Raw genomic sequence first — 16051 nt, 5'->3', positions numbered from 1 at the left:
TCCCAGAAACCTGGGAAAGAGCTGAGACCCCGTCTGTGAGGGCCTGAGTGGAAAACCTGCCCTCCTGAAGAGCTGCTCCCGGGGTCCCCGCAGGCCACAGCCTTGCCACCGGCCTGGTTGTGCGGGCAGGGGGCTGGCTGTCAGCCCCTCCCTGGCAGCCTGAGCACCGTCACCACACAGCACCAGGCCTGCGAGCCACACATTTCCCGCACTTCACAAGGTTCCTTAACAAAACCTGCACTAGCACTACTCGGGAGGTGGGGGCAGGCATCACCAGGTCTTGTGCTTTTTCCTAAATACCATCCCACTGGCAATGCACCAAGGCAAGCCCACCGCTGCCAGCAGGTACAGTCCCATCTCACACCCCCAACACCAGTGAGGGGCCAGTGCATGGGCTGCCTTGCCCTCTCCCACTTCCATTGCCTGGGGGTGAACCCACACCCCCAACTGCTGTCTCTCCAAGTGCAGCACCCCTTTTTGGAGCTGGGTTTTTACACGGTGGGCACTATAAAGCCATGACAATGCCTGGCAAAGCAGAATAATGGGACACCCATCCCCCACACACAGGGCTCAGCAGGTCACAGGCCCCTCAAAGCTGGGTGCCCAAGCTATTTCTCAGGGTGGCGGGGGGACTCTGGACCTCAGTATGCCCACTCACTTCTGACGTGCAGATTTCGCTCCAAGGCAGCAGCACCTAGCAGAGAGGATGCCCGAGTTCCAGCTATAGGGACCCCCGAAGGCCTTGCTCTCGGAGGGCAGGGGCGCATGTCTGCAGCAAGGACAGGGCTGTGCCCCGGGAATGAACTGGCCAGCTCAAAGCTGAGGCCAGAGCGCATCCAGTCCCTGCTGCTCTGAGCGCAGAGCCAGGGCCTCAACAGGACACCCCGAGCGTCACACACAGGATGCTGCGCCACGCGACCCAAGGCCAACCTCCAGGGCATTACACTCTCGTATCAGAAACTTAATTCCACACGTCAACACTGCTTCTCCCAACCCCAGGTCTAGATGAGCCATCCACGGAGACCAGAGCTTCCACTGATGTATGTCCTCCCTCTTGGGGGAAATCCAAGTCTAGACGTTACCTTTAGGACTTCCCCAACACAAGGCTGAGTCACCCGTCCTGGAGCCCAACCGCCCTCCGTGAAACCAGCCGCTCCTATACCGTCTCTCTGTCGCCCCCTACTGCCACTCCCGATACACCACTGAGCTGATTAGGTAAATGAACTTGGCAACAGCCTCCCAGATTGGTGGACTCCAGCTAGCTGGTCTGCTGGTATCTGCCACGCAGCAAACACGTCTGAAGAGCGTGTGACACGCTGGAAGTCCTGCCCAGCTGCTCGGGCCAGGGCTGAGTGCTCTTCCTCCTACAGCAGGGGCAGCACGGCCAGGGCTGGGCCTGGCTTGGCCTCTGCTCAAAGGACAACGATTTTCAAATGCTGTTAACCCAAATCTGCAACTTCTTGACTCTAGTTCGCTCTTCAGTGTGTTGTGCAGGCCAGCCCTGCTGCTGCCCTCCCTCCCTCCCAGGCCTGCCTGGCGAGGCAGCTCAGCCCTCAGCAGCCACAGGAGGAAGTGTATCCAGGCAGGCAACACCATGGAACTTGGAGCAAGCTTGCTGTGGCCGTGTCTGTGAGGGAAACTGTTTGCGCCTGGCCTTGGTGTGCCGGGATAAGCCAGCAGGCTCCAATTGGCCGGCTTTCCTGAAACAGGAAACCAGGAGTCGGGCCTGGGAAGGCTGGCGCTGCAGCAGCACCAGTCACTGGGTGGCACTAGTGGGCCTCCACCAAGACCCCGTGCACCAGCCCAGGGGGACTGCAGCACCGAGAGGGTTTCAGACGCCCCTCCCCTCCTCGCTGGACAGCTTCCCAGGGACAAAGGAGCTGCAGCCTCCAGCCAGGGCTCTCCCATCGGAAACAGTGCCTCAGGCCAAAACCCAGGACTCTGCCCCCTGCGCTAGCTGCTCCGTGTGAAAGATCAAGGTGACAGCACCCAGAGAAAACAGCTTCTCTGTCTGTCTCAGAGGTAGAGAGCTACTGCCTTGTCGGACTGACTCCTTGAGGAGGAAGCAACACTGCACGGAGCGATGCTTCTGCAGCTGCCGGCAGCCGTGTGAGCAGCACCCACGGCCAGGTCGCGCTCCCTCGCAGCTGTGCAGTCCCTGGTCTCCCGGGGCAGACGACCTCGTGGCACGAGCTCCACATACAGCACTCTCAGCTACGACTCGCGCTGGGTTGGTCACACACAAAGAATTCATCAAATGACACTTCAGGGTGGACCACCAGGATGTGACGTGGAGGGGCCACAGGCAGGGGAGCACTCGCTGTCACTTAGTTGTCTGCTGGCTGCGCACGGCTGTGCCCAGCTTCCAGACCAACACTCACTGGGAGGGGAGTCGCTGCTGTCCTGAGCCACCCGGCTGCTTCCGCAAGCGCATGTCTTAGTGGAGGTTTGTCCGCGCCTGCACTGTGCCCTACTTGAAGCCCGTGACAAGGCCACAACCCTCCCCTTGAAGGCCCACAGGGTCACACTCAGTGTAAGCTTCAAGGCTGATGGCACCCAGATCACAGCTGGCTACCGCTCACAGTCTTCCTGCTGGAAACTTCAGGTTTGCAGCGTGTCCAACCTTCGTTTAAATGACAGCTGGGGCGTCACTGTGGTGTAGACAAAGCCACCACCTGGTGCCAGTTCCAGTCCTGGTGCTCTTTGCTAATGAACATGGGAAAGCAGCCAGAGTGTGGGAGACCTGGGAGATGCTCCTGGCTTCAGCCTGGTCCAGCCCTGGCCATTGCAGCCATCTGGGGAGCCAGCCAGCCGATGGAAGACTGTCTGCCTTTCAAATAAATTAAAAAATGGGACAGGCACTGTGGTGAACCAGGTAAAGCCACCGCCTGCAGTGCCGGCATCCCATATGGGCACCTGTTTTGAGTCCCACTGCTCCACTTCCAACCCAGCTCTCTTTGGCATGGGAAAGCAGAAGATGGCCCAATCCTTGAGCCCTGCACCAGTATAGACCTGGAAGAAGCTCCTGGCTTTGGATCGGCCCAGCTCCAGCTGCTGTGGCCACTTGGGGAGGGAACCAGTGGATGGAAGACCCCTCTCCACCTCTCTGTAACTCTGCCTTTCAAATATATAATCAAAAAAATTAAACATAGTAGGGACCAGCATTGTAGCATAGCGGCTAAAGCCACTGCCTGCAGTGCTGGTTCAAGTCCCGGCTGCTCCACTTCCACTCCAGCTCTCTGCTGTGGCCTGGGAAGAAGCAGAAGATGGCCCAAGTGCTCGGGCAACTGCACCCACGTGGGAGACCCTGAAGAAGCTCCTGGCTCCAGATCGGCACAGCTCTGGTTGTTGCAGCCGTCTGGGCAGTGAACCAGCAGATGGAGGACCTCCCTCCTCTCTCTGCCTTTCAAATACATCAATCTTTCAGCAAATTTTCTTTTAAAAGCCAAGAATATGAGCAGGCAGGTGTTGATGTGCAAGAGAAGCGTACTACGGAACTTCACATACACCCGGAGCCCACGTGGCGTGGTCATCACCGCAGGCGTCCCGAGAAGACCTGTGCCCTTAGACAGGGACCTTCCTGGAGCACAGACTTCGGAGTGAGCAGACCCGCAGCGCCCAGGCCGCAGGACGGTCATGTGGGCTGGGGGGACCCCGTGGGCCCAACACCCACTCCCGCCAGAAGCTTCCACCTCCCCCAGGGTGGCCTTGGCACAGGCACCTGAAGACGGGCGAGGGGGCTTCCCCTTGCAGGGTCATGGCCAAGGAGATGTGCAACCTCTCCCTAACCTGAACTTCTTAGTAGGCTACTCTAAGGCTAAACTTCTAACATAGCATTATTGACAAATCAGAATTCTAGCTGTGTAAACATTCAAAGATAGCTGTTCAGCTAAACTCTTTTAGCGTAAGCTTTGACTTTTTCCTCTAATTGGGAGACAAAGTCAGGTTCCTCGTTTTATTATCACCAACTCTGGATGAGGGAGACAAAAGCTGCTCATGAAACCAGCAAGATGCCCCCCCCCCCCATGCCTGCACAACCACCGACACCCCAGATACTTGACAGGGGCTCTGTTCCTCTCAGGGCTTCGGTGCAATGTCCTTCTGCGTGTTCCCTGGGCAGGCTGCCCTGCAAGCCGCCCGGGCTGTGCACAGCGAGGCATCTGGGTTTGGGTCTACAAAGTTGTTAAGAAAGATTTTCACTCTCTCTCCCACCGCAAAAGGAAATGAGGTTTAGAAATCCGTTTATCAAAGCCTGTTTGGATCCTCTACTGTAGCTTAAGGAGTCCCAAATACTAGAAATTATGCTACGAGGACCAGGGCTCCATTTCCGAATCCTAGCGCATCAGGAACATTTCGGAGGATTACAGCCACACCACATCCTGACAATAACGGAGATGAACAGTGGGAATATAAAGAGGGAAAAATGGAATAAGGACACAGAAACAAAAGGAATGTGATTTTGTGGAGAAATAATAAGATGACAATCGTTCCGTAAGCTAGAGAGACTACACAAAGTCCTAAGAAGCAATTTGAACAACAAACCAGAGGGCTGGCTGCACGCCCACGGCATCACCTGCGTGAAGGTCTGCGGCTCCCGCGGGCAGCACCGGTCCCTGGCCCGCACATCCAGCAGCTGGGCCTGTGTCCACACCTCTGTCCCAGCTGCCCACGGGGAGGACAGGGCTGCCCAGTGCGCCTCTGCAGCAGCGGTGGCGCTCAGCTGTGCCACGTGGGCTCCTCGTGCACGGTGAGCCGAGCGTCAGCCAACTCACAAGGGGCCAGCAGCATAGCCCCCGCTGGCCTCAGGCGGGCTCTCACCCCAAGCAGCGCCTGCCAGGGAGGCAGGACACAGGTCCTCCCAGACGCAGCGCCCCAGTGGACTGTGTGTGAGTGCCCATAGTGTGTCCTGCCCCAGGGAGAAGAGATGGAAGAGGGAGGGGTGCAGCCCCGCTCTGCTCCCCACGGCTGAAGTCGGGCTCAGTCACTAAAGACCCTGCTCTCCTGCCATCAGCTCATGGGGAGATGGCGTTTCTGGGGTAACAGATCAGAAGCGACTGTTTCCACGTGCGTGCTGCGCCGTCAGTTCAGCCGAGAGGTGGGTGCACTGGGAAGGTCCCGCAGGCACCCGTCAGTCCCGACCTCCTGCCACGCAGCACAGCAGCTCCACTGAGAGCTCACAGTAGGAAAGGGAGGGGCTGGGAGACATCAGAGCAGGAATGCACAGGACCCAGCCCCCAGGAGGAGACAGGAAACCACGGTTCAGACCTAGTGCCCCACCCCCACCCCATCCCCTCCCCCCAGTGGGCAGAGCCTCCTGAAACTCCCCCGTTCTGGCTGGCAGCCAGGAATCAACTGCACTGCACTAGATGGCCCTTTGCTGCACTGGGTTGCGGGCCTGGGTGCTCTCCCTTCACTGCTGTGTCTGTAAGCAACAGAGGCCAGGCCTACTGACACACCCTTGAGAGCTGTGACAAAGGTCACGCCGTGGACACGGGTGTCACTGCAGATAGCCACGTGCTGCCTGGAATTCTCAGCTGCAACAACTGAAGGTGTTCAGGAGTCACTGCAGGGGCCGGTGCCCTGGCACGATGGCCTGAGCCTCCGCCTGCGGGCCCAGCACCCCACATGGGCACCGGCTCTCGTGCCGGCTGCCCCTCTTCCAGTCCAGCCCCCTGCTGTGCCTGGGAGAGCAGCAGACGGCCCAGTGCTTGGGCCCTGCACCCACATGGGAGACCTGGAGGAAGCTCCTGGCTTCAGATCTGCTCCGCTCCGGCCATTGCGGCCATCTGGGGCGTGAACCAGTGGATGGGAGACCTGTGTCTCCTCTCTCTGCAACTCTGCCTTTCAAATAAATAATTAAAAAAAAAAAAGAAAGAAAAAAGAAAAACAAAATCACTGTAATGCAATTCGTGGAGGCCGTGCACTTAGCTCTCGGGCTCAGGGGCCTGAGCACAGTGCACCACCCACAGGGCTCGTCAGACGACACAGCCCTGTCTGATCGCGGGGCTCAGGGCTACTCCACCTCTGGTGCTCCTGTAAAAGGCACAAGGAACGAGAGCACACCCAGGAACTGAGCGGGCAACAGTCCTGCTGCTGCAAGCGGTGCCTATGCATCTGACGATCTGGGAAGACCAGAGCCACGGTGGGCGTGGCATCCAAAGCTCTGCTGACGTCCACCTCACTGATCCGGCAGTGGGGCAGGGCACTTCAAGTCCAAACATTCCCAAGGAGCCACGAAGTTACCCCTCCCCAGCCACGACCCTCTGGCCCTCGGGACGGGCGCTCTGCTGTCACTCACCACGGCTCTGCAGCAGCCTTTGCGCGTGCGTGTGTTAGGTGGGTGTGTGGTACGTGAATGGGGGGAGAGAAAATCTGTATCCAGTTAAAAACCAGTGTCACTCTTGAGGGCCACCGCCTCACTGAGCGTCAGAACACTAAAGTGCAGGGCCCCACAGCAGTGATGACGGTGGGCAACGTGGAAGAACCACACTTCACACGATGAGCTTCGAGCGCTGGCCAGGGTGCGTCTGTTCCGACTTCGCTGTGCGGCACAGGGATACTTACCAGAGCCTGGCAATGCGGACGGACTAGAGACGCTAACAGGGACACTCAGCACGAGGCTGCCAGCTGAGGAAAGACTGACAGACGTCCCGCACACCAGGGACACACACGGGGTCAAAGGGCATCCTGCACACCGGCACGTGCTTCCAGCTCTGACAGCGCTGCCCGTGTTCAGGGCCAGCGTCAGGACACCAGCGCAGCTCCCAGTCCCGGAGAGGCCAGGAAGCGCCTTCCGGAGTGAGCGGGAGGGCCCGGGAGGCCAGCCCCAGGTCATACATACATTTACACAACAGTGCCGACGAGAGCGCAGCACTCTTCTCCGGCTTTACTGCGTTGTAATTGTGGTCGCTCGCCCAGGACGGCGTGCTTTCGCTCGGCGCCTCCTTCCCCACAGCTTCGCCCCTAGGAGGGGCCAGCACCACCTTCTTTGTTGGGTTTTCCTTCTTTTCTGGAGCAGGTCTCTTGTGTACAGAAGAGATTTTTATGCCTGCCTGGATAACCAGTAAAACCCCGGTCATTAAGGTGTCACTACTGCTTCTTGGGGTCAGCTGAAGGCCCCTCACGCACCCTGAGCCCGTGCACCGGCACAGCCCTCAGCCCCCAGCCCCCAGCAGCAGGGTGCACGTGAGGGTGCCGTCTCCTCAGCTCAGTCTGGAGCTCGGGCGCCCCAGCACCACCGTCCTGAGTGTGCCGCACCCACGGCTTCTGCAATCCCGGCACTAAAAATATCAGCCTTGAAATCCAGCCGTCTAAAGGCTAAACAACAGCCTGAAAGGAAGCCAGCCACCTTCTCCAAGCAGCACGAGTCACGTGTGTCACACACGTGATCGCGGCAGGGCTGGCACAGTCTGATTTCTAACCCCCCTGGCTGCTTCCCAGTGGTGCCCCAGAGACGCACAGCAGCCCAGGGCCCCGCCCCCACCCAGGGCAGCTCCTGGAAAGACCAGCGCCGTCTGCGCGGCTGCCCCGCCCCCGGGCCGACTCACCTGCACGCTCCAGGTGGGCGGACGGAGCTTTGCTGCCTTCAGCTTCGCCTTCTCCTTGGGGCCTGAGCGCAGCAGCTCCATGGTGGCGGCGGCGTGCCTCAGGATGCAGCCGCTGCTGCAGTAGACGGAGTCCGGCTGCGCCGTGCTGCAGCACCCAGGGCCGATGCACCTGGCGGCCCCAGGAGCCTCCGCCACCTGGGAAGGAAGCGGGCACTTGGAGCGACGCACACGGCCACCCTGGCCGTCAGCGTCTGTGAGTCACCAGGTGCCGAGGACGCTGCTTCCAATTCTACCCCACCCCAAGATCGAGCCTTGGGCTCTGCTCTAGGGAGACTCGTGGGATTCTACAGGTGCCATCCAGGCCCCGACTCTGCCAGCAGAAATCGCTGGCCAGAGGCACTGGGCCTCTTCTCCAGAGGGGACCCCACGCCGGCCTTGCAGTTAAGCTGCCCTGTGAAGGGGGGGACACCCAATTAAACCTGACGTTCAGACAACCAACAACTTTTAGTATGTGTATGCCACAGACTAAATGCTGGACAACGCTTCCGGACACTTCTACCTCCTGAGAGCACACGTCCTGGCCTGCAGGCTGGGAAGCACCGTGACAGCCCGCCCGGCTGCCTCCGCTCACGGCCCGGAGAGAACGCTTTGATGGAAAAGAACAGATACACAGTAACGTGTTCTCCAACTGCCATTTCTCGAATTAAATAGTCAAGATACTTATTCTTCCTCCAAACACTCAAAGGTTGTACTTAGAGTAAAAGTTGGGCTTCTGTCAACAACATGGAGAGTGAAGACTGGAACTAAGGGCCTTCCCCGCAGCTCACGTCCCTGCTGATACTTCTTGTTTTTGCTGATTCTCAACGACAGCCGTGGCCACGGCAGCAAGGCCACACGCCCACCTCTGCAGCGTGCCCACCTGCACACTGCACAGGCCACATGGCAGGCCGGCCACGGCGCAGACCTGCGGAGCCACAACCGTCCCATCCCCCCACCATGGAACTGGACTGCAGCACACGTGGGACACGTGACAAAGGCCCACGGCCCAAAGCAGGTGTCCACCCCAGCGGGAGACTTGGGTAAACAGCGGCCAGCAAAGAAACGCCATCACCAGCACCAGGAGGGCCACGCTGACGCCAGTGCCGCCGGCCCTGGGCTCCTGGTGTGAGTGGCAGCCGCTCCAGGTGCTGGAAGGGGACACGGGGTGCACGTTTACCGCGGCAACGCGACACAAAGTGCCCGGCAACACCAACGATACTCAGGTGAGGCTCGCGCACCGGCACGGCTGGACGGTGTGACAGCCGCTTCCAGGTCTGCACTGCTGTGCTGTCAGCAGCAAGTCTGAACCACGAGGCAGTCCCTCGCGGCTCACCAGGGCAGCCCCCCACTCACCGGCTGGAATATCTTCAGCTTCTTCTTGCCACTCGGGTGCGCGGCCTTCTCGATCCGCCCCTTGATGCCCTGGTCCTCGCTGGCCCGCTGCTCCACGGTTCCCATGCTCATCAGGGCTGTGCCATCCGCGCTGCCGGGGGTCACTCCCGCGTCCTGCTGGTCGGCGGCTTCCGCGTCGGGCTCGGCCTGCACTTGCAGGATTGTGCAGTTTGGGCAGATGTAGTCTTCCCCATTCCGCTCCAAAAGCCTCCCCCGATTTTCAGAAATGCCCACACAGTCACCGTGAAACCATTCCTCACATCGGTCACAGCAGATCATGAACCTGAAACCACGACACCGGGAGGTGAGGGGGACAGCCACTGTAGTGCACAGTCAAGACTCGGCTTAGCATTCTAACAGGGCAAAATCAGAAATGCACAGAACAGGAGAGAGAGCAGGCCCACCGTCACATCCACAGGAGGGAGCAGGACCACCATCATCCCACCTGACCTCCTCTGGATCCCAACACCCCACTAAAATCTGCTTCTTGTCCTGACCCCACGTCTCCATGTGCATCTCCCGACAGCACCCACACCCGTCCTACCCTGGAGCCGGGCCACGCCCCACCACCACCCAGCCCCGGACCCTGCAGAGGCTCCAGGCAATCTGTACACCCCAAGGGCTGTCCAGGTCCAGGCCCAGAGTGGACAGCGTGCCTCCACGCAGTCCTGACAAGGACTCTTCCTGTAAAACCCAAACACAGGCAACGTCCTCTAGCGCCATTTTTCTCTGCAGGCCGGGGCAGCTGACCACTCCCCAACCCACCTGCTGTTGTGGGGCTGGCGGCAGATGCAGTACAGGGTGCTGGGGTCGTAGATTTCGCACTCAGGCTTAGGTCTCCCCGTGTTCCTGGGCTCTTCCTCGACTCCCTGTGCCGCGCATCCCTCGGCCTCACTCTCGGCGCCCTCGTCCGCCACCTGGGACACGGCCCCTCGGCCAGCCTCGGGCTCCTGGGCACTGGGCAGCACCTGCTCAGCAGCAGCGCCGGCCTGCGCGTGCAGGGGCTCTGCGGGGTCCTCCTCCCGCCGCTTCTTCCTCAGGCGACTGGGGGCCCCTTGCGCGGGCCTCTCGGCCGGCTCCCGCTCCCGCTTCCTCCGCAGGCGGTTCTGAAGCTCCTTCAGGGTGAGGCCGTCACTGTCGCTGTCGGAGGTGTCGTCCTCCTCGTCACCTGCTTTGGCTTTCTCAGGAGACGCGAGTCGCTCCTTCGCCGGCCCGGCCCCAGGCGCAGAGCCACCCTTGCTCTCGGAGGCGCTCTCCACGCTCCCTTCCGAGGCGGTCTCGGCGTCGGTGACGGGGCAGGACGCTGGCTCCGTGCCGTCCTCCAGGGAGGCCGGGGCGCTCCGCCTGCCCCGGCGCCGCACCGTGGTGAGGAATTCTTCCACCCGCTCCGTGCGCTTCGGCTGCCGGCCACTGCGCCGCAAGGACAGGCCATGCTGCGGCTGCGGCTGCGGCTGCGGGGCCGGCTCTGCAGCGTCCACCTCGGCGTCGCCTGCGCCCTCACGCTTGGCAATCGTGGTTCTCCGGAAGCCCCACGTCTTCCTGAACTCCTTACTTGTGGGCTTGATGGCCTTGGGGGCCTCCTCACTGCTCGGGTCTCCCGAATCATCCATACCTAATGATGAAATGTAATCGGGTCACGACCAGCACACAAGTTCAAAGGTCACACGGCCAGCACCGCCTACCATCAAGTGCACAGCTAACAGGAAGCCCCGCTCCACACATCAGCCGAGCCTGAGAGCTCTGACAAGGAAGTGTGGCGGGGAGGTGACTGTAGGCAACTCACAAGGACGGCCGTTCCGGCTCTGTCCTGGCTCTGTCGCCAGCATTAGCAGAAAAAGCAAAGCCAGCAAAACTGTATGAGAGGACATAGGCCGACAGGCAGCGAGCGGCAGCACCAATCACGCAAGGCACTCGATGTGGTAGTCCTGAGGCCACGCAGGTCCCCAGCACCGGGTCAGGCTGGCCCTGCCTGTAACCGACCTAGCCACATCCACCCTGGCCCCTGGAGCACTGCTGCCCAGCCTGCTGGAGCCTGCGTGGAGAGGCAGGCCCACTGTGCCCTGGAGCCAGCCGGGACCCTCCGCACAGCCCTGCTGCAGGCTGAGCCAGGCAGGGGCGACCCCCCGAGCCCACAGTCTCCACGTGCACAGCTTTCCCCCATTCTTCCTCAGACTGCTAGAGGAGTTTGCAAAAACATGCACTCTTGCTTAAAACCACAAGAGCTGAGAAAGGCAGTATATACCTTCAGAGTTTTCCCAGCTGTGCAGGCTTTAATCCCATGTAACTGCTGAGGGTGACCCCGGCTTCACGCCGCGTTCCATGCTAGGACAAGGCACACAATGAACCCTAAAAGCAGAAAACACACGAACTTAGAACGACCTGCAGCTTCCGCTTCTTCCTGACCACGCCTTGGCCACGCTGTGCGTCTGACCCCCACTCTCAGGCCACCCGCAGCTGCCCAGAGCACCCAGAGGCCCCTGAGCAGCACCGCCAGGGTGGGAGCAGATGGGGTTGTGGGGGAGAGGGCTGTGGGTCTGCATGTGAGACCCAGACACACGGCAGAGGGCTCATTCATCACCTTGATCACAACTGCTCGTTCCCAATACAAATTTCACTTCCAGGAAGCTTTCTGTGGCAATTTGACAGCTATAGCTGTCTCGAAGAGGATCAAGTCCTGATTTTCAAGCAACTTTAAATTTCTACTGAAGATGTCTCAGTCTCGGCCAAGTGGAGCGTGCATGGGGGGAGGGGGGGTTCTCAGTTCTCCCCGGGGCAGCGCAGTCGCGGGCACTGGCTCTCAGACGCCTGCACTCACCTGAACACCTCCGACTGACCTTGAGAACGCTTCAGATAAACACGAATGCCACATGTGCCCAGTGCAAATGATGTCACTTCAGACACAGAAAACACAACTTTATCCCACCATGTAAGACCAGCAATACTTTACCTGCCCAACGCTGAGCGCCTGGACACTTTTCCCAGAAGTCCCGAATGCAGCAAAATCTCGGCGAGTCTCTTAGAGAGGGCCAGGCCTCCAGCCTGTGCACAAGGAACAGGATTCGTATTTCCAACAACTGCTCCTACAAGAAAATGAAAAACGTTTCATAGCTCTTCAGTGACCACAAGAGCCCACGACAGGGCTGATGGACGAGCCCCACCTCCTCCTCTGCACGGCGGGGTGACGGTGAAAATGCCAGGGTCACAAGAGTGCAGCCGGCCTCCAGTCCCCACGAGGGACGAGGGACGGCGCCCCAGGACAGCAGGGGCCAGGCCTACTTTTGAGATGTAAAACCCAACACTGAGCAGGGAAATCAGTCAGAAAACGAAAAAGCTCAATAAAGTTATACACGAACGTAATTCTTAAAAATTCTCTATACTGCAACTATGTCATCACTTTAATTAAAAACCAAGAAAAAAACAAGGAGGAGCGACCCCCATCATTACCTCACGCGAGCGTGGCGTGGGGTCTGTGAGCGTGCTCCACACAGCCACCCGCACACGCCGGGCCTGTGCGCCCGCCAGGTCCGCAGGCCTGATAGCTGTGACCCTCTGCAGGCCAGAGCCTGCCTCGGACCCTGCCTGCTCTTCTCCAACTGCCTCCCCTCTAACTGTGGTCTCCCAGGTGACGGCAGGACAATCCCACATTCTGACGCGGCTCACTTTAAAGGGACAGCAACCATTTAGACTTCAGAGTTCACTGATCAGCCAAACGACGCCGATGTCTGAATGACTGCTTCAAGGGCTCAAATTATTCAGAAGAGGCTGAATATAAACTTTGTATTTCACAACACTGAACATTTTTTAAAAGACTTTATTTATTTGAGAGGCAGCATTAGAAACAGAGAGGTCTTCCATCTGCTGGCCTGCTCCCTAAATGGCCACAAACGGCCGGAGCTGGGCTGATCCAAAGCCAGGAGCTTCTCCCAGGTCTCCCAGGCGGGTGCAGGGGCCCAAGCACTTGGGGGCATCCTCTGGTGCCTTCCCTAGCGAGGATCCTTATCAGGGAGCTGGATGAGAAGTGGAGCCGCCAGGAGGTCTGACCTACTACGCCACAGCACCGGCCCGAGTGTTTTTCAAAGACGGTTTCAGGGACTGGTATTGTGGTGCGGTGGGCTTAACCGCCACCTGCAACGCCAGCATCCCACGGGGCCGCAGGTCTGAGTCCTGACTGCTCCACTCCAATCCAGCTCCCTGCTAACACGGCACGGCCCAAGCGCTTGGCCCCAGCTCCCAGGCGGGCGTCCCGACGCAGCTCCTGGCTCTGGTCAGGGCTGCAGTCATGTGGGGAGGAAGTGATGGTCAAACCAGTGCATGGAGGACCCCTCTCTCTCTCTCTCTCTCTCTCTCTCGCTCGCTCCCCTTCTAACTCTACTTTTCAAATAAAGTTTTAAAGCTCTCTCTCTTGCATCCCACCCGCTGGTTCACTCCCCCAGCAACAGCCTGGGCTGGGCTGTGCCAGGGCCAGGAGCCAGGCGCTGTGTCTGGGCTCCCACGCGAATGGCAGGAGCCTAAGTACCTGGGCCGTCGCCTGCTGCGCCTGCGGGGCAACAGGAGGCCGGATCAGAAGGACAGAGCAGCCGGCGCTGGGAAATGGGATGCAGGCCTCTCTCTCACACAGCTAAACCTGTGCTCTCGACACCACACTGAGCGCTTGCAGATGAAAGCAACCAGATGAAGGCGTTCTCGGAAATAAAGGTGCCCCTTTTAAAACTGCGATTCATATGTGAATCTGAAAACTAAGGGACTCTGCATCTGAGTTCTGGAACAACTGAAACTGTCAAATGTAATCATTTCTGTTATGATGAGAAAAAGGATTTTCAGGATAGCTACATATCTGCAAAATTGTCTTTATAATTTTCTCAACACAAAACTATAAAATTCTAGTTAGCTTGTAAATAACCACAGATATCAAGACAAAAGTAAAAGAAAAATAAAGTACACATAAGGCAAAAGTAAAACAAATTACGTAAAATTTCTAATTTTACACATTAATTCCATATGTCACAGAAATGTCACCAAAACTGCAATCACGCAAATGGAGAGAGACAGCGTCTAGAGAACCACACCGGCAGCGGTATAGGGACCGGGAACCAGGCCAGCAGTGGTATAGGGACCGGGAACCAGGCCAGCGGGCGTGTAGGGACCGGGAACCAGGCCAGCGGGCGTGTAGGGACCGGCAACCACACCAGCAGCCGTGGAGGGACCGGCAACCACACCAGCAGCCGTGGAGGGACCGGGAACCAGGCCAGTGGGCGTGTAGGGACCGGCAACCACACCAGCAGCCGTGGAGGGACCAGCAACCACACCAGCAGCCGTGTAGGGACCGGCAACCACACCAGCAGCCGTGTAGGGACTGGGAACCACACCAGCAGCCGTGTAGGGACTGGGAACCACGCCAGCGGGCGTGTAGGGACCGGGAACCAGGCCAGCAGCACTGTAGGGACCTGACTTGACTTCGCTCTGCCTCTGAGCACACAGTTTCTGCTCAGCTGAAAACCGCTCCTGCTGACTCAAGTACGGACAACTTGTGATTACCACCCCCATCCTGGACAGCTCTGACCCTGGGGCCTGTGAGGTCACAGGATGCAGACCCTGGGGCCACCGGGGGCGCCCCTTCACTGAACGCCTGTGTCCTGTCTCAAGTTGGGGGCTGCAGGCAGACGTGTTCCTGTCACCCACGTATGGACCTGGACTGGGTCCCCGGCTCTCCACTGCCCTGGCCTTTGTGGCCTTTGGGGAGCAGACCAGTAGACGGGACCCTCCTTCCCCTCCTCACTCTTGTCTCTCAAATGAAGGAATTAAAAATAAAAGTTGAGGACTCCAAAGAGCTTTAGTTTATGAGGAACATATACTGATATTTCCAAAAATTTAAATTTAAAATACAAAAACCCATTACACACTAATACTTTTTTTAAATAAAAGTAATGTCAGTTCTAAAACCAGTAACAAACATTGTGTTAAGAGTGGGGCTGACTGGGCCAGTGCTGTGGCGTAGCAGATAAAGCTGCCACCTGCAGTGCCGGCACCCCGTATGGGCACCAGTTTGAGTCCCAGCTCTCCGCTATGGCCTGGGAGAGCAGCAGAAGATGGCCCAAGTGCTTGGGCCCCTGCACCCAATGGGAGACCCGAAAGAAGCTCCTGGCTTCAGATCGGCACAGCTCCGGCCATTGTGGCCATTTGGGGAGTGAACTAGTGAAGGAAAACCTGTCTCTCTCTGCCTTTCAAATAAATTAATCTACAAAAACCGGAGACTGCCTTATAATTCTGCAGATCTCTGGCTTAACACAAGACGGCCGGATTTCCCCTCTGCATCTGCAGTGAACCTACCCCCTCCACTGTCTGAAAGACAAGTACTCCATTTTTTCTATTTGAAAGAGCAAGAGAGAGAAACAAGGCACTGGTTCGCTCTCTAAATGGCCACAACAACCAGGTCTGGGCCAGTATGAGCTCCGCCCAGGTCTCCCACGTGGCGCAGGGGCCCAGGGACTCTCAGTGGAGCTGGACTGGAAGCGGGGCTGAGCCTGCAGCCAGCACTGATACCGGACGGTGGTGTTGCAAGCGCTGGCCTGACCACTGCGCCATGCACGGTGTCCCCCGAGTCTCAACAAGAGGCAGTTTCCTGCAGCTGTCTGCACCCAAGAACGCCGTGGAGAAGCACACCGGACACGTGCGGTGGTGCTGCCGCATCAGAGCAGGCTACCGCCGACCTGGCCCCACGTCCCCACCCCACAAGCCATCAGAACCCAGCACACCTGGACCGCTTTCTCGACTTCCCTCACCAGAGCGAGGGCAGAGGCCACAGACGCAGTCTAGCCGCCGCGGCCTTGTTACTCCAGACGTGCTAACACCACTCGTGCGGGGAAAGACAAGCGTGAAAGCATAGTGTTTAAAAAAGCTGTCTTAGACTGCAAGAAATTAAAGAAAAAGAGTGAGCCAATACAAGACGCTTGTAACGCAGTCTTCACTGACAGTCGCTCCTGGGAATATGCTTGGAAGTTCCACGTGACACCCCAAGGCGGGACCATTTCCAGAGCCGACTCCGCCTCCTTCCAACAGAACCGCGCAGGTCTGCA

The 16051-nt window shown here is 58.6% G+C and overlaps 1 protein-coding gene across 6 annotated transcripts in view; it reads right to left on the bottom strand.

Moving 5' to 3' along the window:
- DIDO1 (death inducer-obliterator 1) overlaps positions 1-16051 on the bottom strand; it is a 42406-nt gene that overhangs the window by 16559 nt on the left and 9796 nt on the right. For 5 of the 6 annotated variants that reach the window (XM_051829427.2, XM_051829425.2, XM_070051621.1 and 2 more), the window contains exons 2-7: positions 11926-12058; positions 11221-11324; positions 9744-10590; positions 8940-9261; positions 7548-7742; positions 6842-7052 (exon numbers count right to left, since the gene is read on the bottom strand). In XM_051829427.2, coding sequence (XP_051685387.2) covers positions 6842-7052; positions 7548-7742; positions 8940-9261; positions 9744-10588 — 1573 coding nt within the window. In that variant the 5' untranslated portion in view covers positions 10589-10590; positions 11221-11324; positions 11926-12058. Of the gene's footprint in view, positions 1-6841; positions 7053-7547; positions 7743-8939; positions 9262-9743; positions 10591-11220; positions 11325-11925; positions 12059-12422; positions 13483-16051 lie in introns of those variants that run through there. The other variant, XM_051829426.2, reaches the window with a different exon arrangement.

Source organism: Oryctolagus cuniculus, chromosome 11 (assembly GCF_964237555.1).
Source record: "Oryctolagus cuniculus chromosome 11, mOryCun1.1, whole genome shotgun sequence".
In the NCBI taxonomy this organism is placed as follows: Eukaryota; Metazoa; Chordata; class Mammalia; order Lagomorpha; family Leporidae; genus Oryctolagus; species Oryctolagus cuniculus.
Note: the sequence above shows the minus strand (reverse complement) of the source record. Positions and strands in the feature narration are given on the sequence as shown.